The 23,123-nt window shown below is 52.0% G+C and overlaps 2 protein-coding genes across 3 annotated transcripts in view; one reads left to right on the forward strand and one right to left on the reverse strand.

Moving 5' to 3' along the window:
- The window catches only part of Polr3h (RNA polymerase III subunit H), an 11,472-nt gene extending 2,994 nt beyond the window's left edge, over nt 1-8,478 (forward strand). The window contains exons 2-6 of one of the 2 annotated variants that reach the window (XM_008844799.3): nt 797-893; nt 5,790-5,876; nt 6,466-6,529; nt 7,490-7,691; nt 8,116-8,478. In XM_008844799.3, the coding sequence (XP_008843021.1) occupies nt 797-893; nt 5,790-5,876; nt 6,466-6,529; nt 7,490-7,691; nt 8,116-8,169 (504 nt within the window). In that variant the 3' untranslated portion in view covers nt 8,170-8,478. The remainder of the gene's footprint in view (nt 1-796; nt 894-5,789; nt 5,877-6,465; nt 6,530-7,489; nt 7,692-8,115) is intronic. The other variant, XM_008844800.3, reaches the window with a different exon arrangement.
- Nucleotides 8,479-9,988: 1,510 nt separating this feature from the next.
- Nucleotides 9,989-23,123, reverse strand: part of Aco2 (aconitase 2) — a 47,371-nt gene continuing 34,236 nt past the window's right edge. Inside the window, exons 5-17 of the mRNA XM_008844801.1 lie at nt 21,708-21,866; nt 21,345-21,495; nt 20,099-20,203; nt 19,101-19,192; nt 17,854-17,959; nt 15,831-15,988; nt 15,584-15,657; nt 14,951-15,062; nt 13,199-13,321; nt 12,832-12,987; nt 11,884-12,075; nt 11,070-11,202; nt 9,989-10,608 (exon numbers count right to left, since the gene is read on the reverse strand). Of these exons, the coding sequence (XP_008843023.1) occupies nt 10,361-10,608; nt 11,070-11,202; nt 11,884-12,075; nt 12,832-12,987; nt 13,199-13,321; nt 14,951-15,062; nt 15,584-15,657; nt 15,831-15,988; nt 17,854-17,959; nt 19,101-19,192; nt 20,099-20,203; nt 21,345-21,495; nt 21,708-21,866 (1,809 nt within the window). The 3' untranslated portion in view covers nt 9,989-10,360. The remainder of the gene's footprint in view (nt 10,609-11,069; nt 11,203-11,883; nt 12,076-12,831; nt 12,988-13,198; nt 13,322-14,950; nt 15,063-15,583; nt 15,658-15,830; nt 15,989-17,853; nt 17,960-19,100; nt 19,193-20,098; nt 20,204-21,344; nt 21,496-21,707; nt 21,867-23,123) is intronic.

The following is a 23,123-nucleotide window of genomic DNA, read 5'->3' on the forward strand; positions in this document are numbered from 1 at the left end:
TCCCTCCCTCCCTCCTTGTCCTTGTGTGCACTTGTGTATCATGGCACCCATGTGGAGGTCAGAGTACAACTTGCAGGAGTCAGTTTTCTCACTTTCCAGCCATGTGTGCTCAGGTTGTCAGGTTTTATAGCGTAGCGTGTGCCCTTATCTGCGGAGCCATTTCACAGGCCCCTCACTGCCTTCTTGGTGGGTGGTTTCTGGTTGTTTTATGAGGTTGGTGATGCAGTGCCTAGAAGGGCTAAAAGCTGAACATTTTGAAGAGAGAAAATTCAGAAAGGGAAAGACAGTCCCTGTGGGTACAGGTCCTGACGAGGCAAGTGTTTGTCCGTCGTCCCCCCCCCCCCCCGCTTTTTCTTTTCGTTTTTTTTGAGGCAGGGTCTCTTTGTAGCCCCAGCTGGCCTGGAACTCACTATGTAGACCAGGCTGGCCTTGAACTCACAGAGATCCGCCTGTCTCTGCCTCCCAAGTGCTGGGACTACAGGCCTGTGCCTCCACGCCCTGCTTTTTTTTTTTTTTTTTTGGCGGTGTCGTCTCATTTTTACAGATGGGAAACTGAGGTTCAGAGAGACAAAGTGATGCCTTTGGCCCTACAGTGAGGTGGTGCTGGCATTGGAAGCTGGCTTGTTGCTTAGGCCCTGCTCTTTCTAATGTTCCTCATCCTGAGGTCCCTGCCACAGTCCCCTGCAGAGCCCTAGCTCATGTCCATCCAGGAAAGATGCTTGCTTGTGATTGTGAGGGTCTTGGAAGAGCTGGGCCTCAGTACAGTGCATGTGTCTTTATATACATGTGTGCACAGGTCGTGTACAACGTGGGACTCTGCATCTGTTTGTTCGATATCACCAAGCTGGAAGATGCCTATGTGTTCCCAGGGGACGGCGCATCACACACCAAAGGTGGGTATCTTCTCTTCCTGGGTATCATGTTTCTTAGGGCAGCAGGTCCTTCTGTAGCAGGAAGTCAGGCCGCAAGGCTGCCCAGGTGGCAGGAGTCCTGGTCTGGGGGTTGGGAGACCTGGGCCCCCGTCTTGTTTCTGCCAGGAATTGACTGCGAACAGTGAGGGTTCTTGTCCTCTCTGGTCCGCAGTTTCCTCGTCTGTAAGACAGCAGAGGAGGAAGAGTGGCTCGGAAGGGCTCTCAAGCTTTACGATTGAGATTGTGGGTCCCTTGGGTTCCATCCAGTGTGATCCTTGCTCAGCCTAGAGGTTGCTCACTGCTTCATGGGGGTAAGGCCAGATAGGTGGAGACCCCAAGGGGTGACTATTACTGGACTAGAGGCAAACAGAAGGAGAACAGCAGGCTCATTGGGTCTAGTGGACCTGGAAAGGCAGGAGGACAAGGCAGTTAAAAGTGGGGCTGAGGGGCCTGGAGAGATGGCTCAGCGGTTAAGAGCACTGACTGCTCTTGCAGAGGACCCGGGTTTGTTCGATTCCTAGCACCCACATGGGTGGCTACAAACTGTCCTTAACTCCAGTTCCAGGGGAATCTGAAGCCCTCTTGTGACCTCCTCAGCACTGCACGACATGGGTGCACTCACATACCTGCAGGCAATACACTCATACACATAAAATAAAAATAATAAAGTGGGGCTGAGCCCAGCATGGTGGTACATGCCTTTAATCCCAGTACTCAGGAGGCAGAGGCAGGCAGATCTCTGTAAGATCAAGGCCAGCCTCGTCACCATAGCGAGTTCCAGGCCAGCTGGGACTACAGGGAGACTCTGTCACCACAAAAAAAGTGGGACTGGTAAGATGGCCCGGCTGGTAAAGGAACTTGCCATGCAAACCTAACAACCAGAATTTGATCTCTGGAACTCACATAATGGTGGAAGGAGAGAACTGACGACGATCTCCACATGTGCACCATGGTAATGCCTGTACCCACATTCATACGCACATCATACACACACACACACACATACCCTGTAATCTCAGCACTTGGGAGTTAGAGGTAGGAGAATCAGGAGTTCAAGGCTAGCCTGGGCTATCTCACAATGATGGTAGCATCTACACTACAGGACTGCTATGAGGATTAGGGAGTTAACATGAGTAAAGCTTTCAGGATGGGACCTTGGCACCGAATGAGCACTTGTTCACATGGATTGTGTCTGTTGATTCTGCGGGTCTCTTGTGTGGTGTTCTGGGAAAACTTGGCCAGGACTGGGGCATCCAGGCTTGATGGTTCAGAGGTCTGAAGCTTAGTGCACATGTCTCCTGCATAGATGCCACTGACCAAAAGATGTTTCCTGGTCAAGACCAAGGGATGGAGAAACAGATTCCACCCTGTGGTGTGGAAAGTGCAGTCACATTGGAAAGGACATGGGGCAAGGTGAGGAGGTGTAGGCAGAACTTAGGGGGATGGAAGGGGGGTAGCAGGGGCCCCTTTTGATAGGTCAGTCTAGTACCCTTCCAGAGGGTGTACAGTGTGGCCGCATTGAGCCGTCAGAGGCAGATATGGAGAGGGCCTTCAAGATGGCTCAGAGGAGCTGGCAGAGAACAGGGGTGCAGCTTGCCTCCGCAGCCTGCACCAGGCTTGCAGCTGAACCTAGGAATGGGGACAGAGGCACTGTGGGGAGCCCCATCCTTGTCCATGCTGGTCAGCCTCTTGGCCTGGGGATGTCTGAGTGAACATCCTGCAGCATGCTATGAGACTGCCTGGGGTCTGTGCTGGCATCTGGAGACTTAACTAGTTCACATGGGTGTTGTGCTCTGCAGAAAGCCCCAAGGAAACAGGCTCCTTGTGTGAACTAGGGGCGTTTTCATGAGCAGAAAAAGAAGCCTAGAGCGTGGAAACAACTTCTCTGTTCTCAGAGAAGAGTGCCAAGCTTAGACAAGGGCAGGACCTCTGTTCTCAGAGAAAGCCGGATCAGCTGTTGGATGAGAGCCTGGTTGTCTGGGAGACAAGTGGCAATCGGCACCTGAACTTAGGAAGCAAGTTGGCGTTAAGGAAGTGCTGCCCATTCTGTTGGCGTTTGGCACGTCACGTGAGGTCTTCAGTATTGGTTTTCATTGTCCCCCTCACCCTGCACATCCTGGCCTCTGTTTCTTTTGGGGTGATGTGTGAGGTACTGAGCACTCGCTTAAGCACCCTGTACCACGCAGCATTAAGTCTCCCTTTGTGGCAGAAGTCCGTCACTGTGCTGCTTTGACCACAGCCTCAGGGCTGCGCTGGGGCAGGTGCTGAGTGGGGCTTAGAGCACCAGGCTATGCGGGGCTCCTTTGCTTTGAGTGGTACATTCTTTACCAGCTGGCTCCCTCCAAGAGACCCAGGGCAGGCTGCTCAGACCCAGTTTCCCTGTCTGAGCAGTGTAATAAAAATACCCATGGTGTGTCAACCTCATTAAGTTTTGGGAGTGCACACGAGCAGTCTTTGTGTGGTCTCCTGAGAGGCACTCATGGGATACCCCCAGCCCTGCTGGCCAGCTTTATTCCTGGCCACCATGCCTGGCCAATGTTCTCTCATTTTTGCTGGGTGTGGTGGAACACGCCTGTAGTCCCAGCACTTGGGAGGCAGAGGCAGGTGGATCTCTGTGAGTTCAAGGCCAGCCTGGTGAGTTACAGGACAGCTTGGGCTACAGGGAGACCCTGTATCAAAAAGACCAAAATAAAATTGTTTTATTATTTTTATTTTGTGTGTATGAGTGTATTGCCTGTTTGTATATAAGTGCATCTGTGTCATACGGTACCACAGATGTCAGAAGAGGGTGTTGGATCCCCTGGAACTGGAGTTGCTGCCATGTGGATGTAGGAACTGAACCTGGGTCCTCTGCCAGAGCAGCCAGTGCTCTTAACTGCTGAGCCATCTCATCTTTCCATCCCTTAAAAAGTCTTTTTTTTTTTTTTGTCTTTTTGAAACAGGGTTTTCCTGTAGCCTCAGCTGTCCTGGAACTCACTGTGTAGACCAGGCTGGCCTTGAACTCACAGAGATCCACCTGCCTCTGCCTCCCAAGTGCTGGGAATACAGGCGTGCGCCACCACGCCTGGCTTTGATTTCATTTTTCATGTGTATGTGTTTTGTCTGCATATATGTAGGTGCACCACATGCATGCAATGCCCACAGAGGCCAGTAGAGGGCGTCAGATCCCCTAGAACCAGAGTTACTGACAGTTGTTAGCAGCCTTGTGGGTGCTGGGAACTAAGCCCAGAATTTCTGCAGGAGCAGCCAGTGAGCTTAAGTGCTCAGCCAGCTCTGCCCCAGTCTAACCACTTTGAGCCTGTAATTCAGTGGCATTCAGTCTACTTACAGGGTTGTGCAGCTGTCCATCGGCATGACTTTCTCAGCCTCCCGGAATAAAGCATTCCTGGGCTAGGGTGCAGGGCAGGCTAGGGCACTGTGTAGCATGTGTGAGACCCCACATTCCATCCCCAGTGCCACATTAAAAACAAACACAGTACTCCCCACACCCAGCCTCTTGTACCCTTTCTTCTACTTTCTGACTCTGAGAATCTGACCACTTTAGTGTATCTCATTGAGTGGAATTGTGGGGAACTTTCCCTTTTCATAGACACTAGCACATTCCTAGTGCCATGGAGCACTTATCCTGGAACAAATTTTGCCTAAGCCTATAACTAAGAAGAAATTCTTGTCTTTTTTGGGAGGGAGGTGGGAATGGAAACCAGGGCCTCATGCAGGCTGCTTAGACAGGCATTCTCCCACCATGCCACATCTCTGCCCTTCCTTTTCCAGGCTGACTAATGTTCTGTGCACCTACATGTTTTGTTTCTCCATTCATTAGTCCATGGCTGCCCACTGCTTTCAGAAGTGGTGTTTAGACAGCTCCTTTGGTGTTGGATTATATGCTGACCTGTCCTCGGGCCTGGCACAAACCTGATAGAGGCTCTGAAATGAATGAGGGGCTGTGTGAAGGACAGAGCTTTCCATCCGCTGCTCTTGACCCGGTTCTGGAAAGGTAGCAGGAGGCTTAGTCATCTTCAAGATGTTCGTTGCCTCACAGGAGGTGGAGCATAGGGAAGCAGGAGGCACAGGCTTGGTAGGCACTGCTGTGCTAAGAGGGGTGCTGGCAGATTAGGCTGCTGAAGGGGCCCTACTGGAAGCCTGCCTCTGAAGAAGGTGGGGTTGGGCTTGATGGCCCTGTCTGATGGCAGAGGGCCATGTGGCTGGAGCACACAGGTCACCCAGCCTCTCAGTGGCTTCTTCCTCTGCCTGGTGGAGACATGGCCTCTGGCTCAGGAGGATCATACAGGGAGTGGGTGAATGCATGGCAGGAGTGAGGGGTGAGAGTGGTCAGATGACGTGCATGGCTTCTGCTAGGGCCAGAAGTCATTCTGATGTGGCACGCATCTTAGCTGGCCTTCTGGGGGTCAGGTGAGTGGAGAGCACACAAGGCAGGGCCTGAGAACCCAGGGAGGCTCTTTCCCCACGTCACCCACACAGTTTCAGCATTTTCGCCATCCCATTCCAGGTCAGAGTTGTGCCCAGGGCAAACTTGGCCCAGCAGCAGACAGGAACTTCTTTCCTGTCTGACCCCAATTGCCAGTAGCTTCTGTCCTTCTTGAATTGGGAGGAGAGCCTGGAGGGAGGTTGGAATTGACTTTGGAGGCACCGCAGGCCCAGAACCAAGGATCAGATGTGATGGAGATGGGTTTGGAAGCCAGCCCTCAGTTCTAGGGCAGCTGCTGCTGGTCCCTTCCAGGGGTGACCTTGCAGGGGTGAGGGAGGGTTCCTCAGGTCTGGGCCTGCAGGACTCAGCACAGAGCCCTGGGTAGGTGGATGCTGGCGAGCTTGGGTGGGCCTGGAAGGCCTGCCTGTCCGATGGGCACCCTTCTCTTGCAGTACACTTCCGATACGTGGTGTTCCACCCGTTCCTGGATGAGATTCTCATTGGGAAAATCAAAGGCTGCAGCCCAGAGGGCGTGCACGGTAAGATGGCCCTGACTCCTCAGGGGAGACTAGAACATGATGGGGTGGGCAGCACGTGCTGCCCATGTGGCCCAGGTGTCCAGCTGAATCTTCCCTGGTGTTGGAGAAGCTGCCTGGCCGCAAGGCCAAGTGAGGGAAATGCCAGTCCCCTGTGTTCTCCTATATGGGGTGAGGACCTCAGTCAGCTGCCAGGTTTTACTGGGAGGCCACAGCTCAGGATCTGAGGGTGGGTACTGAAACTGGTAGAAGTGATAGGATTCCACATAGCCCACTGGTCCCTGTGTGTGCAGTGACTGCTCAGGTCTGGGGACTAAGTACTTGGAGCTTTGCCAGACTGCTCAGCCCACGTGGGTGGTATTGGCAGCACTGTAGGGCTCTGAGGTGGGAAGGGCCAGACTGCCATGGGGCCACTGGGCCGCCCTGCGGAAGGGGTTTGCCTGCCGAGCAGCCAGCTGCCTATTGGGCTGCCTGTGGGGCGCCCATCCCATGCCTTCCTCCCTTCCTCCCTTCCTTCCTCCCTCCCTTCCTTCCTCCCTCCCTCCCTCCCTCCCTCCCTTCCTCCCTTCCTCTTTCTTTCCTTCCTTCTCAGTCTCTCTAGGGTTCTTCGATGACATTCTCATTCCCCCTGAGTCACTGCAGCAGCCTGCCAAGTTGTATCCTTCCAAGGTGTTTGTGAGGCACAGTGGAGGCCCCCATTCCCGAGGTGGCCCTGTGGCTGTGACCAGACACTGCTGGCCCCTGTGCCTGTCCCTGTGGCAGCACCTCTGCTTCCCAAACTGACCATGCCCGGTGTCTGGGTGATGCAATTAAGTACTGTACACCGCTGGGCCACCAGTCACTCTCGGGCACTTCTCTGAGGTTGTCCCTGAAGGAATGCTTTCACAGATCCTTCCCCCTGGAGCTTCACCCTGGCTAGCTGCCTCCCCACTTCCCAGAGTGTGGAAGCAGAATGCTGGACCTGGGCTGGGTAGGGTTTGTCTCTCCCGAGCCCATTGTCCCCATCCTGGCTCTAGCACTGCACTAGGGCTATCTGTTTCAGTGGAACTGTCACTAGCCTCAGGAGAAACTCGGGTGGCGTGGTGAACAGCTGCCAGCATTAGCAGTAGCATGCCTGACATGGAGGAGGCAGGGCTGGGGGCAGGATGGCTCCTGGGGTGGGCTCTGGGGTGGGCTGGGGATGGTTGGGGAGAGGGGCTGCTCTGGTTGGTTGGCTGTTCCTCCACCCAGGCCTATTACAGGGGAAGGGTCTACAGGACTCATGGAAGATCTAGGCAGATCTGGCCCAGCCTTGGTCCTCAGGCTGGTGACCTCCTGACCTCTCATCTTCACGAGACCCAGGCAAGCCCCTTGAGCTACCCACCTGCTGTATTAGTTATGTGGCTTGGATGAGAAGTATGGGACAGCCCTGTCACTCTACTCTCCAGAGGTGGGACTGGCCATGGTGCCCTGGGGTTCTCACCCTGGGTCCTGGAACAAACCAGCTTCTCCCAGAGCCTCTGCTTTTCCTGTGACTCCCCAGCCCTGGCTTGGTTTTAACTTGGGTAAGGACTTCAGAGGACTCCTCAGCCCCATGCTGCCTGTGGTTTCATTGTGGCCTTGACCCTGGTCTCCAGTGATGAAACAGAACAGGTCTGGGTATGGGAGTATGAGACAGAGGAGGGAGCGCATGACCTGTACATGGACACAGGCGAGGAGATCCGCTTCAGAGTGGTGGATGAGAGCTTTGTGGACACGTCCCCCACGGGGCCCAGCTCAGCCGAGGCCACTTCTTCCAGTGAGGAACTGCCAAAGAAGGAAGCACCATACACGCTTGTGGTAAGCTGGTGGTGTGGCCGGATGCAGGAGATCCCAGAGGGCAGCTGTTTTCTTGAGGTTCTACTCCTAGACCCCCACCCTAGCAGGTCAGGGTCCCGGTCTCTTCTCCCTAGAGAAGGGCCTTTTACCTCTTCCTAGAGAGCCTGCTTTTGCAGGCTGGGGCCATGAGGTGACAAAGCTATGGATGTTGGGAAGGTTAGGTGGGAGTTTGTCCCGTGTCTGACAGGGACAGAGCTCAGACTGGATTATAAGGTCACAAGGGTCTTTTAAGGAAGAAACAAGCCAGAGGAGCTAGAGAAAGATCAAACTTAAGACCACAGTGGGGCTCTGGGGAAGGCTGGCTCTTGGGCTGTTCTCTGGTGTGTTTGGGGCTGGGCCTCATGGACACTTGCAGTTGGCTTAGGAGGGCACCTATCCTTGGCAGGGATCTATCAGTGAGCCGGGCCTGGGCCTTCTCTCTTGGTGGACCAGCAACTAGCCCTGGAGCTTGACAGTGACTGCCTACCCAGAAGACCCTGCTCCCCTGGGCAAGTGGGGCAGGCAGCAGTGAAGACAGTAGCTCTGCAAGTGCTGGGAGGGGCCAGGAAGCCCCAACTGCCTCTACCTCCTGAGTGCTGGGATTACAGATAGGCATGTACCACCATATCCAGTTTATGTGGTGCTGGGAGGTGGAACCCAGGGCTTCATGCATGCAAGGCACGCACTCTACCGACTGATCTACTTCCCCAGCTGAAGGACTGATTTTTTGTTTTTTTGAGGGGGTTGGGGGCCTTTTTGTTTTTTAAATTTAAAAAAAAAAATTATTTATGCCGGGTGTGGTGGCGCACACCTTTAAATCCCAGCACTCAGGAGGCAGAGGCAGGTGGATCTTTGTGAGTTCGAGGCCATCCTGGTCTACATAGTGAGTTCTAGGACAGCTGGGGCTACAAGGAGACCTTGTCTCAAGAAGACAAAAAAAAATTTTTTTTAATTATTTTATGTGTATACGTGTATTGCCTGCATGTAGGTAAGTGCATCCATGTCATGCAATGCCCGAGGAGGTCAGAAGAGGCTGTCAGATCCCCTGGGACTGGAGTTACAGACAGTTGTTAGCTGCTATGTGGGTGCCGAGATTCGAACCCAGGTCTTCTGCAAGAACAATCAGTTCTTAACTGCTGAGCCATCTCTCCAGCCAGGTGGGGTCTTTTTGAGACAGGGTCTCCCTGTAGCCCCAGCTGGCCTAGAACTCACTATGTAGACCAGACTGGACTTGAACTCAGAGATCCACCTGCCTCTGCTTCAGAGTGCTGGGATTAAAGGTGTGCGCTACCACACGCAGCCCAAGATTGATACTTTGTATTGTTTTGGTTTTGTTACCCTTCAGTGCTAAGGATGGAACCTAGGGCCTTTTTCATGTTAGGCAAGTGCTCTACTACTGAGCTAGCCCACAGTCCCCCCTTTACAGCAGAGACAATAAATGACAGCAACTTCTGCAGGAAAGCCCCGCCCCCTCATGTCCACAGCCAGCATCATGGCTTAAGGTCACTGAGTTGCCAACCTGAGACAGCATGTCCTGTCTCACCCCAAGTTACATTTAAAGATGACTGTTCCCAAACTCCAAAATGGTGGGTCTTGGGGTTTGTGTGCCCAGGGTGCTTCCGGCTGAGAATGATGATGCCACAGTACAGGTAGGGAGGCCACCCTGGGGAAATACTTTGGGCTGATGCTGTTGGTTGTTGGTGTCAGAGCACTAAGCAGCAGCAACTTCCCCCAGCACTTGGAGGAGGGAACTCCTGAAAATGAAGGCTGTAGGCTTTGCTGTCCCAGGCCTGTAGTATAGAAGGCTTGGGGTTTGCTGCCTGCCTAGCTGTGACCATAAACCCCCATGGGGCTACTGGTGATGCCCAGGTCTGGGCCAGTCACTTAGCAGAATGTTCTACCAAGTCCTCCTGTCCTTTCTCCCACTGGCATCAAGATACTTACAGCATATGCTAGCTGTGACTTGGGGCACATTCACTTTCCAGGGTGTCCTTATCTACAAGATGGGTGCAGTGGTCAGAGACTGTGTCTACTACAGCAGTTCAGGGGCACAGGAGAGGAAAGCGCAGGCTCTTGCTCTTTTGGAGCTCTATCCTAGCACAGGAACATGCCCAGCCAGTGGGATTAGGGCGCAGGGGTGGGGATGGCGGGTGGAGCAGCCCTTCTGCTTGTGTTCCCATCCTTGCTGCAGTGACTGGAGTCCAGATGTGACCATGGTTTAGAAGCCCCTCCCTGAACTCTAACTGATAGTAATTAGTTACCAGTCACTCACACAGAGGAACAGTCAATGAATTTAGATTTGTTTTTTTCTTATAATAAGAACAAAAGTTTCTCTAAAATCCTTCAGCCACCAGTGAAATGATTAGGCAGAATAGAAACGTCTTTAGAAGGGGAGTGCTGTCATCAAAAATAAATACAGTTGCATGGGCTGCTCAAGAATGAACCAAACTAAAAGGGAAGGCGGGGGGCTGGGCATTATCTGAAGCCCCTCCACAGTGGCTCACTCAGTGGGCTGAGGATGGGAGAGCAGGAAGCAAGTCTGGTCACACCGTCTTGGAGCTGGGAAGACCTGATCCAGCCTGACAACGTACATGGAACTGCACTTGTGACACTCAGCAGGGTCCAGAGTGGGACCGGAGCCTGGCCCTTCCTTACTGCTGCAGTTCCTTCATCCTGTTCAGGGCACTGCCTGTGTGGAACCCCTCAATCTGAGTCTCATTGAAGGCATGGTTCAGGAGGATGGTCCTGTTGGGGTGCCTGATGACACATTTCTGGGGCTTACCAAGGGCAGAGTCCTTCAGGCCTTGAATGGTGAGCTTGTCCACTGGGTGGATCTTGTTGTAGTCTGAAGGGTCAGCGAAGGTGAGGGGCAGCAGGCCCTGCTTCTTGAGGTTGGTTTCTGAAAGACAGGAACATGCAGTCATCAGAGTGGTTCTACTGGCCAGGGACCCTACTTCTTTAAAGCCAGTTGGAGCCCTGAGACAGACCCCTGGTCTTAATGTTGAGGACAGACAGGCAGTGACTACAAGGTCTAGCCAGGTCTCCTGGATCCTAGTGGACTTTTTCCCCAACAGTAACCCCACACAGGTGTACATTAGTGCAGACATAAGACATGCCACATACTTTGGATTTTAGCTTCTCAGATGTACAAGTTTGGAGGCAAGACCAGTGTTAGTGGGAAGCTTTGGGCAATACCAACATGGATTTGGGTGGATGAGCGTAGGCTGTGGTAGAACACAGGAGCATGGACATAGTCTGGGAGCTAGGCATGGGCCTCAAGGCCCAAGTTGGCCATTGTTGGAGTGGGTGACCTAGGACAGGGAGGGCAGCAGACATGGATGGGCATGGGCTATAGCTCACCATGGATCCTGGCGAAGCTCTTGGTGATGATGGCCCGGCCCCCAAGGTGGCGAGGCTCCAGTGCTGCATGTTCCCGACTTGAGCCCTCACCATAGTTCTCATCTCCAATCACTACCCACCTGATTCCATGTTTCTGTCAGGCAAGCAGGGGAAATGATGAGGCAGAGCAGGGCACTATGTGCACCTGCCTGGTCCTGGGCATGCTGAGGCCCTGGGTTACGGGCTGGAAGAGGCTGTTTCTTAATGCTGCCCAAGAACTGCTTAGCGGGGATGATCTGGCCCAGATTAGGCCTGAAGGGTGTGGGCAGAGTGGACAGAGGCCCCAGTGGAAGCAAAGCAGTAGTTGCCTCCACAACACTGAGGGACCATTCAGTTTTGCACTGCCCCTGGGGCATCTGTACTACCCCATGCAGCCATTAACGGGTGCCAGATGACCCTTACTAGGACTCCAGATCAGATTTGGTTTCTCAAAGTAGAAAGTCCTAGAACCTTTCAACAAGTGGGACCCTGGCTCTTGCAGCCCTTCTGCCCCCTTAGCCTTGGCCCCTCACTGCTTTCTCATGTGGCTCCTCTGAGCCTAATCCCCACTGAATTCCTGAAGCAGCATGCCTTCTCTCCTCCAAGGCTTCCTCCACCCTTTGTAGGTCTGGGCCAAAAGCCCATTGAAACTCCACTGACTTATGGGCAGGGTCTCTTGGGTTCCAGGACCTGGCCTCACCCAGTGAGCTGGGATGGCTCCTGTTTCCATTCTCCAGCCCCACTCCAGGCCCTCGGCAGAGTGGCTGCCAGCACTGTTTCCACCGATGTGGCCTACCTTATAGTAGCGGGCAGTGTCAGGGACAGGGCCAAACTCCTGGGTGACAACATTGCGCACAGAATTGGCTTTGCCATTTTCAGTGTTGATGGCACCGATGAGCAGGTTGTTGGAGATGTTGTCCAGGTGTCCACGGAACTTGAGCCAGGGGCCAGCTGCAGAGATGTGGTCAGTGGTGCACTTCCCTTTGACCTTGGGTGGGTGAGGAGAGAGGCCAGGGTGAGCTAGTGAGTGGCAGACAAGGGAAGTTCTGCAGAGGCAGTGACCGGAACAAGGAGGGTGACAGAGGAAGTGTGTCAGGCCTTGGACATGGTGAGTCCTGGTATGTCTGCTCCACTGTCACAGCAAAGTCATGACCACCATCCCTGCCCACCCTACAGCCTCGGGCTGCTTAGCCTCCATGACAGGTTATTCCCTTGTTGCACAGGCTACTCAAAGGACGACACGCTAGGCAGGACAGATGTATCTGCTGGCTCATTCAACTCAGCTGCCCAGAGTGGACGATCAGCCAACTCCATGCCAGACACACAGAAGCCTGGAATCCTGTCCAGTCTTGTGTCACATGAGCTGAATAATGACTATGTCATAGGTGTGCCTGGACATCCCTTAGTAAACCCATAAATTAATGTCTGGCATGAGTCTGAAGCTCTTGACCACACTGTAAAGGCTCAGCTCCCAAACAGGCCTAATCCAGTAGTGCTAACAACAGGAATCTGTGGTTTTGGGAGTCTACTTACCAAGCCAGAGTTGTGCTGAGTCACAAATGATACATTTACCAGTCCATACATACCAGATGTCCTGACAGCAGCTGGCTAAATCCAGCTCTGCCTGATCTGGGCCCACAGAGGAGAGCCCCAGGCTGCTGTGATCCCTCCCTCCTTGTGGCCAGCTTCCCTTCCTGTAGGTCCCCAGCCCTGACTCATGCAGGGACAGGGTGCCTGCACCAACCTTAATTAAGATTTGCAAGTCCTCCAGGTCTTTGCCATCCCACTTATCAAAAGGCTCCAGGAGCTGTAGGCGCTGGCTGGTAGGGCTCACGTCCACCCGCTGCCCACTGCTGTCTTTGGGGGGATGCTGGTAGGTGTCCTGCCCTGGGTCAAAGTCCTGCAAAAGAGGATGGAGACATGCTGGGCACTGAATTCTCAATCCCACATGGATGTCTCAGAGATGGCAAGCTTCCCTGTACTCCAAACCTTATTCATTCTCAGATAACACTGTCATTCCACCCCACACAAGAGGTCAGGCCCTTGTCCCATGCAGCTAGGCCAAGGCAGGTCTATGGTGACTGACCCACAAAGTGGCAGCATCTGCTCACCAATTGCGGAAGCTCGTCTGCATCTGGAGCCTCCAGTTTGAACTTCTTGCCATCCTTGCCTGTCAGGAAGTCAGTTTCTGGGTTGAACTTAAGAGTTCCTGCAATGGCCAGGGCTGTGACAATCTGAAATGGATGAGGCCAGTTTGCCAGTTAGCACCAACCACCACACCTATCCACCCAGGCCCCTCTTTTTTAACAAAGTATTTTTAGCTGGGTATGGTGGCGCACGCCTTTAATCCCAGCACTCGGGAGGCAGAGGCAGGCGGATCTCTGTGAGTTCAAGGCCAGCCTGATCTACATAGTGAGTTCTAGGACAGCTGGGGCTACAGGGAGACCCTATCTCGAAAAGACAAAGTATTTTTATTATTAGTGTATGTATAGGCATGATATTTGTAGGCATACATGTAGATTGCTGTGATTCTCTCCTTTATGTAGGTTCCAGGGATGAAACTCAATGTCACCAGATTTGTGAGACGGGTGCCTTTATCCCCTGAGCCGCTTTTCTGACCCTCCACCACATACTCTGAGGCAGGGTCTCTCACTTAACCTGGAGCTCTCCCATGTGGCTAGGCTGGCTGGCCAGCAAGCCCAGGAAACCACCTGCCTAGCTCCCTAGCACTGGGATTACAACCAGGTGCCATCTTTTTTTTCTTCCTTTTTGGGACCATTTCCCTGTAGCCCCAACTGTAGACCAGGCTGGCCTTGAACTCAAAGAGATCTACCTGCCTCTGCCTGTACTTCCTGAGTGCTGGAATTAAGGCCTGCGCCAACCACCAAACCCTGCTGACTTTGCAAAGTAGATGTTGGAGATCAAACTCAAGTCCTCATACTGGTGCAACAAAGGCTTTACCAACTAAGCCATCTCCCCAGCCCAAGGCCCTCTAAGGCCAGAGTTGCAGGACTGTTTTTGGAACCATGGGCCACTGGGCCCATATAGGACTCAGGAACCTAAGGGCCACCTGACATCTACCACGGCTGCCAGGGCTCAAGCTTAGTGTACTCTCCTAGGCACTATTATGGCTCTCCTGTACCTCACAGGTGTCCTAGACAGATAGGAGGCCTGGCACATAAATGTTGTAGTGCTGAAAATGCCCCAGCATGGCTGCAAAGGAAGCCACTTCCTCACTTAGCAAGTACGAGCACTCAGTAAAGTCAAGAGGATGGGCCTGTGCTAGTGATGGCTGAGATGGGAAACCCACTTGGTGCCTAGGACACCAGTGGATTCAATGCCCACAGTAACAGCAAGGCCACATTTTCACTGACCCTGAAACTAGCGCTGGGGGCCACGGCACAGGCCTTGGCTACTCAGAAGAAAGGAGAGAGGAAGAACTGCAAGGAAGCGCTCCATATACTTCCTCATGGGCCTGAAGTAAGTGACTTCATCAAAGTTCTGTAACTAGTTAGATGAAGGGTGCAGACTTGTCCCAGGCAGTGAGATTCCACAGTCCATGCTCATAACCACTAAGTTCTAAATAAACACCTTAAGCCCCAAGGGAGACCCAGGCAGGAATCAAATCACCAAGACAGTATGACTAAAGACAGAAGACCCTGGCTCAGCTGCCACCCAAGTACCTCACCTCAGCAGTGATCACTGTTGGGTGGGACTGACAGGAGAGGCTCATTTTTTTCTTTTATATACTTTCAGGACTTTGACACCAACCCTAAGCAGCCCATCTCCCCCTGACTACCTCTGACCCACCAGGAGCAGGCCCCAAGGTAGTCTCAGGCTAATGCCTGGCCAGGCAGTCTCACCTCTGGGGATGTGACAAAGGCATGGGTCTCAGGATTTGCGTCATTGCGGCCTGTGAAGTTCCTGTTGTAGGAGGTGATGATTGTGTTCTTCTCCCCCTTCTTGATGTCTTTCCTGACAAAACAGAGGGGACAGGATTAAGAATATTGGGCCTGGCCTGCCACATGACCTGAGGCCAGGTGGGCTAGGTTCCTGTGGTACAAGCTCCTGACAGGGCAGGGGGATGGGAAGGCCCTGAAAAGGCTACCTTCTCCCTGGTACTCAAGCACATGGTGCAGGTCACTGGGCCTCACTTGAGATCACCCAGAAGACAGGCAGAGCCCAGACTGCCACCTGAGTCTCCTGGCCTGAGCAGCTGCCTGCCTGTACAGGGCTCCCTCAGAAACACCAGTGTGCTGCACTGCACCACAGGATGCCGGCCAGGACTTCACCTTCTGATCACTCAGGGTCTCAATAGGGTACTTTTCCTCCCTGCTTGACTGTCTAGCCACGCTTGGCTAGGGCTTCTAATATGCAGCCCCCAGGGCCTCAGGCCTTCGTGTAGTCTTCCTTCCACCCCAGTCACATCTCCCCTTATTCCCAGAGCTCTATGTCCCAAGACAAAGAGGCTAATGGCTGAGAGATGTACTGCTCACCTGTCCCATTGGCCAATACAAGGGCCACAGGCATTGGCCAAGACAATGCCGCCCACATCCCTCAGGATCTGTGCCTGCAGGGGAGAAAGAAGTGGCAGGTGGGCACAGAGCTGATGGGAAAGGGTAAGGCAGCAGCCTGGAGGAACAACAGCTGTTCCTGCACTGCCTTGGCCCAACAGGCTATGGCCTGTCCCATCCTGAAGCACATTAGCAGTGAGGTAGGAAGCCAGGGACAGGTGACACTCACATAGCCATCCCGCTCAATGGTGGCACGGATCTGCTCAGAGCCTGGTGTGATGGTGAACTGGGACTTGCACTTGAGTCCATGGGCCAGTGCCTGCTTGGCCACAGCTGCTGATCGCCCCATGTCCTCGTAGCTTGAATTGGTGCAGCTGCCAATCAAACCTGGTGTGTTGTAGGTGGTGGAGTCAGGTCAGGAGGAGATTGTATCTACCTGACTTCCAACTATCCTGACCTGGTACAGAGTTCACCAACTGATCAGGGACAAGAGATTGTTTTTAATTATTGTTTTAAGACATGCTGAAGGACCTAATCTCTTTTCTTTATTGCTTTATACCCAGAGATCTTTTTAAAATATTTTATTCATTTATTACAAATTTTATTAATTCGTTTTATTTTTTAATATTTAATTCATTAATTTTATTTTGTGTGTATGTGTGTATTGCCTGCATGTAGGTAAGTGCACCCATGTCGTGCAATGCCCGCGGAGGACCAGAAGAGGCTGTTGGATTCCCTGGAACTGGAGTTATGGACAGTTGTTAGCTGCCAGGTGGGTGCTGGGATTCAAACCCGGGCCTTGTGCAAGAACAGTCAGTGTTCTTAACTGCTGAGCCATCTCTCCAGCCCAAAGAATGAGCTAAGGAGTTAAGAATGAGCTAATGAGTTAAGGATGGTTGTTAGCTGCCATGTAGGTGCTGGGAATAGAACCCAGTCCTCTGCAAGAGCAGCCAGTGCTCTTAACTGCTGAACCATCTCTCCAGCCCCAAGAATGAGCTCTTTATAGAACATTACTAATGTCAGGCACTATAGAAAGCTCTTCTCACTCTTTCAGACAGACAACTTTGAAGGGTGACAATCATTCCTGACTTACAGGTGGGGAATGAGGCAGAGGAAACAGACAGGAAGAGCCAGGATTTGAACTAGTGACTCCAGGTTGCAGGCTCTGCACAACCAAGTTGTGCTACCTCTAGACAATGGCCGGTGCCAGGGACTCCAGCATGCCAGTGAATAAGCACGCATAAAGTGTGTAAAACAAGGCAGCATGGTTGCTATGATTTGCGTTTGAAAATTTGAAAAATATATATGGGGGCTGGAGAGATGGTTTAGTGGTAAAGAGCACTTACTGCTTTTGCAGAGGACCAGGTTCAATTCCCAGTACCCACTTAGCAGCTACAAACCGTCCTTAACTCCAGTTCCAGGGGAATCCGAAGCCTTCTGATCTCCACGGCATTGCATCACACGGGTGTACTCACATATATGCAGGCAATACACTCATACACATAAAATGAAAATAATAAATAAAATATTTTTTTTTTAAATGTATGCTTAGATGGGCTTGGTGGCACATGCCTTTAATCCCAGCACTCGGGAGGCAGAGGCAGGCAGATTGTTGTGAGTTCAAGGTCAGCCTGGTCTACATAGTGAGTTCCAGGCTAGCCTGGTCTTTATAGTAAGAGCCTGTCTTACTCTAAACACAAAACAATCTGAAAAATAAAACCAAGGAGGGAGGCCTTTTTAGTTTATAATGGGAGACCCTGTCTCAAAAAGACCAAAAAAAAAAAGTATGCTTACATGAAACTGTTCCTGGTTCACAAGTAGAGCATGGTGGTACACACCTTTAATCCCAGCATTCAAGAGGCAGAGGCAAGAGGACCTCTGTGAGATTGAGACCAGCCTTCATAGGAAGTTCCAGGCCAGACAGGGCTAAGTAGTGAAAAGACCCTGACTCTAAATAAATAAATAAATGTTCACATACAGAGCACCACAGTACAGTTCAAAGAACTTGTTTCTGGCTAAGAGTCACAGTTAGAGGTGTTTTTGAAAGTCTTGTGACTATTCTCTACAGTGAGCATGTATTCTTTTTATACCAAGCAAAGATACATTTTTTTTTTTTTTGGGTAATCACAGACCTACTGCAGACAATGCCTGCTTCAGGAAGTACTGCATCATATGCAGAGGTGACTGTTCACAGCCCAGAGCAGAGTTGCCATCCTAGGCATCTATTACCTGACCAGATGGAAGGCACTCACCAACGCGGATATCCAGAGGCCAGCCTTCCTTCTCTGCCACAGTGCCCACTTCTGCCACAGGGTGAGCCAAGTCAGGGGTAAAGGGCCCATTGATGTGAGGCTTCAGCTGAAGAGATAAGGGGCAAGGAGCAGAGAGAGGTGGAAACCAGTCTTGAAATGAAGATGGACTTGGGTCACAGGCCCCCAGGTCTCTACAGAGGGTGTTGGCGCCTGTTCTCATGACTCGAACTTTGCCAAAGGAGGCAGTGGGCAGTAGGTACAGGTCACACAGCACCCAGAATGCCCCAGCAGTACCAGGCTGGCCTTATCTCCATTCCGTACACACAGGAGCTAAAGCTTAGAAGTGATAAGCCCCACCCCAAGTCACATAACTAGAAGATGACCCTGGCATAGAAAGAATCAGGGCCATCTACCTCACAAGTCCATCATCTCCCAAACTACACTGCTTTTGGGTAAGTGGTGTAGGTCTGGAATCCCAGCTACTCGGGAGGCTGAGGCAAAATTTAAAGCCTATCCGGACTATAGAGTAAGTTCAAGGCCAGCCTGAGCAACTTGGTGAGACCCTGTCTCAAAAAGAGGAGGGATGGGGATAGAGTTAAAAGGTAGAGTGCTTCCCTCGAATTTGAGAGGCCCTAAATCCAAACCATAGTATGTAGGGATTGAGTTGGACCAAAAATGTTACTGTTGGAATCATCTGACAAACACAGACTGTGGCCTTCTTTCATGAAGGAAAACGAACTAATAAATGTGAAGGGCAGAGCATTGTGCCTGGCGTGCAGAAATCTGCGTGACTGACATGTGACTAAGCCCTACTTAAGTCTCACACCTGCCTCAGGTTTCCCACATGGGAAAGTGAGACCCACAGGCTGACCAGCCTGCCCAGAGCCACAGAGCCAGGACTGGCATTGAACCTCACACAGCCTGGATTCTTTCCTCTGGCTCTCTGAGTGTTGTCTGCTTTGGTCTGCAGATCTTAGGGTGCCAAACCTACCACAACCTTGCCCCCCGAACTCACAACAAGGTGAGCCCCCAGGGCAAAATCCCTGGGCCTCCACGAGAGTTGGGGGGGTGTGCTAAAAGAAATGTCAGCCTTGCTCTCATGCCTCTGCCTCATTTCTGCCTGATTTAGGTCTAGGAACCAAGGGCCACGAACCCTGCCGCATGTGCTGGTGGGACCCCCTCTCCCAAATTCCAGGGCAAAAATTTCAAGTCCCACCTTCAGCAATCCCCAGTACCTACTCCCTTACCTCATTGAGGTTAATTTCAATCACTTGGTCATATTGGCAGCCAGGGTCAGGCACCAAGTGATCTTTGAATTCTTCAGCTAGACTGGCAATGTCTAGAATCAACAAAGGAGAAATTATCTTTGAGATTTTGTTTATGGTCCTGAACCAGTTACCTGCCACCTGCAAACACGAAGCTCCAGGCACCGACTAAGCTAACAGAAATCCAACAGCACAGGACACTGTCCCTACCCACCAGGAGCTCAGCCTCCTAAAGAGGCTGGCAGTGAACCAAGGATAAGACACCATGAGAGACATAGAGAACATGGGGCACAGAGGAGAAACACTGAGGTTTACAGCAGGAACAGGGTCTGTGTATTCTAGGCTGGCCTCAACTAGTAGCAACCCTTCAGCTACAGTGCTGGGATTACAGGCATGTGCCACTGTGCCCTGCTTGCAAAGCAGAATTTTGAAGTCATTGGCTAAAGAAAGAGTGAAGGATGCTCCACGTTCCCCCAGGGCCCTTAGCTTCTAGTCTCTACCCACTCACCCTCACTGTCCTCTCTCTTTCCGAGCTCCAGCCTTCATTTCCTCCTGTGAGCTTTAAAGAAACCAAACTGGAAGCTCGGAAGTTGCTGGGAAGGCTGGTTCTTGACCAGAGCTTTCCTCCTGTTAGGTAGCAGTTATGCAGAAGACAGCCTTATCATTTCAGAACTTCCTGAGGGGGCACTGGGGACTAGGCCAGAAAGGACCAGAATGTAGCTAGCTACCTTTTCACCTGAAACTGAATTCCTATCCTGTGGCATGAATATTAAACTTGAGGGAAAGAACAGCAGACACCATGGTCTCAAGCAGCCACACACATCTAGCTTGTCCTCTGCCTAGGGTGCCAGGTCAGTGAGGGATACAGTGAGGGCTGGGGCATGGCCTCCAAACTGGGAATACCAGGCTGAGGACTCCTGCCCTCACAGGAAAGGAGCCCAGCACTACTATCCACACTGCTCTCAGTCCTGCCCACTTACCTGCACGGCCTGTCTTACTCAGGTACTTCTTCATCCTGTGGTTGAAGGGGAACACTGATGTGGTAGCCCCAATTTCTGCACCCATGTTGCAGATCGTTGCCATGCCTGTGGAGAAACAGAGCCCATGGGGCTGCTGGGCAGCTAGGCGTGAGCTCTGGCACCTGCCAAGTGGACACACACCTCTTCATACCAGGACCTATATTACTTCTTTCCTAGCTCACAAGGCCACAAGCTCTCATTCATCAAAGCCCAGGCTGAAAAACAAGGCCAGTGAAGAAAGGCTGCAGGATTCAGGCTCCACATCTGAGTGCTGGCTCAAGGTTTGGCTTTCTTGCCCAGCAGAGCAGACAGCCACTCCCCAGCAGTTACTGTCAGCTTTGCAGGGGAAGGAACTTGCTCAAGATCATGCATAAACAAGCCAGGCATGGTGGCACATGCCTGTAGTCCCAGCACTTGGGAGGCAGAGGCAGGGGATCTCTGAGTTCAAGGCCAACCTGGTCTCAAAAAGACCAGAAAAAAAAAAAAAAAACAAAACCCAAACAAATAAAAACAAATTTCATGCATAAACAAACAGACACTGACGCTCAAGTCTAGGTCTGTCTGCCTGGCATCCTGCCTCTTCTAGTCACACCATGGAGCTATGTGAATATTTTTTTGGAGTTTCAATATGAGAGTGGAAATACATTGGGTAGACAGCACATGCTTGCAGTCCCAGCACCTGGGAGGTGGAGGCATGAGGACTGCTGGAGCCCAGGCGTTTAAGGACCACCTGGGCAACATGGTGAGATTCCATCTCAAGAAGAGCATGGACTGGCATCTGCTGTCTGGACCAGAGCATCCTGTAGCCCTGGCGTGACTCACAGGTGCCGTGGCTTCTACCAGGACCCGCTATCGACTTCGTGGATGAGCTGTGCCATGGTGGTAAAGGTGAGCCCTTATTACTTGAGGGGGACAATAGTTCTGGGGGCTACTGCAGAGGGGCAGAAACTACCGCTGTTGTGGCTTCCAACTCAGAGTGGCCACAGAAGTTACTGCTTCCCTAAGGAGGTTTTAGGTTGTTCCACTGGATCAGCAAGGGACCTAGACAACTCCTAAGGTTTTCTCCAACCAGCCCCCCACCTCTACTTGACTATTCCCATCCCATACTGCCTGGACAGCCTCAAGCAAAGGCTACTTGCTGGTTCTGCTGCAGGCCCATCAGACCCAGCCCAGGGTGAAAGCCACTGCATGGGGCCACCCTCCTCACCGGTACAGGAGATGGAGTCTACACCAGGCCCGTGGTACTCCACAATAGCACCCGTGCCACCTTTCACTGTGAGAATGCCTGCCACTTTCAGGATCACATCTTTGGGTGAGGTCCAACCAGAGAGGGAGCCCGTCAGCTTCACACCAATCACCTGAAAAGGCAGGAGAGACAGTTACAGGCTCCGTGCACTGTAAGCCAAGTTCCAGCCAGGAGTCAAGGACTTGAGCTGCAGGCATTCCTGCTTCCCTTCTCCATCCTTGCCTTCCCACAAGAGATTTGAGCCAGACCTCAACTCTTTTGAATTCACAGTCTCCCTCTCATCCCTACTAGCCAGCCCAGAATAAGCCTTTCCCTACCCCTCACCTTAGGACACTTCAGCTCCCAGGGGATCCCAGCCATGACGTCCACTGCATCAGCACCCCCAACTCCAATGCAGATGCCTCCCAGGCCACCACCATTGGGGGTGTGGGAGTCAGTGCCAATCAGAAGAACTCCAGGGTATGCATAATTCTCCAGGATGATCTGAAAGAAATCAAGATCTCAGCACAGTGGAGGTAGAACACAAAAAAGGTCCAAAGAACTGCCCCCACTGATACCGGGACACGCAGCCATGCCCAGGTATCCCTCAAGTATGCGGCAGGTAGAGGTAGTTTCATTTAATACAGTCTACTCCTGTGTGGCAACCTGGGCTCAGGAGTAACTCTGACAGTTCCTGCTGTGACTTGGGCCTGTAGATGCCTCCCTATGCCTTAGTTTCCTCATTCATAGTATAATAATAAAAACAACCAGACATATTAATCCCAGGATGAAGAACCAGATATACTGGCATTTAAGTGTGTGTCCTGTGCCATAATGGCACACACCTTTAATCCCAGGACTCAGGAGACAAAGGCAGGGAGATCTGTGAAACCGAGGCCAGCCTGGTCTACATATTGAGTTCCAGGCCAGCTGGGGCTACAGGAGACCCTAACTCAAAAGACAAAAACAACCGGGCATCTAAGGGGAAGAGGTACTGGGATGCAGTGAACACACAAAGCCACAAGCTTATCCACTGTCTGAGAAATACAAGGGTGCCTCTCAAGCCTTCGTACCCTGGAGTGGCTCTGATAACTGAAGCAACTTGCTCATCACCTGTCCTGCTTGTCAGGGCTGCCTTCATCAAAGCTCTTCCAAGTTAGGAAAGCCTGAAGAGTGTTCTCACAAAATATTGGGTGAGAAGGCAGTAGAGGTCCAGGCCACTGTCCAGGCCCCTCTAAGATACAGGACACTTGGAAAAGTCCCTCTAGCTAGGCTAAGTGTCCAGCCTACCCTGGGCCTAAATTCTGGCCCCATCAACTACTAGTAGTTGTGAGGTCTTGGGCAAGGCATTTAACCTCTCAAAACCTCTGCTTCCTATTCTATAAAAACATCTGGCAACAGTGCCACCTCAGTAGAGCTCTATGATGTCTAAGGGAGAGGCAGTATGTTATTACTTTTCAGCAAGATCCTCATCTGAGGTTCACTGCTCATTATGTGATAAAATTAGGTCACTCAACGGATACTAGGAAGACCAAAGGAGATTAGAGATGTGAAAGGCTCTACGAACCATCAGCACTGATTGTGAGCAGGTTCCCTGGAGTATCACAGAAACCCAGATCTCTGCCCATGGACTTAGCATGGCACATAGGGCCATGGAAAAGGTTGGGAGACCTACATTTTCCTCCAGAATGAGGCAGCTAGAGGAGAATGGCCAACACTGCTAAACTTTGTCATCTCTCTGCCCTTTCCTTGTATCAGCCA

Source organism: Nannospalax galili, unplaced genomic scaffold, assembly GCF_000622305.1.
Source record: "Nannospalax galili isolate Female #2095 unplaced genomic scaffold, S.galili_v1.0 scaffold180, whole genome shotgun sequence".
NCBI lineage: Eukaryota > Metazoa > Chordata > Mammalia > Rodentia > Spalacidae > Nannospalax > Nannospalax galili.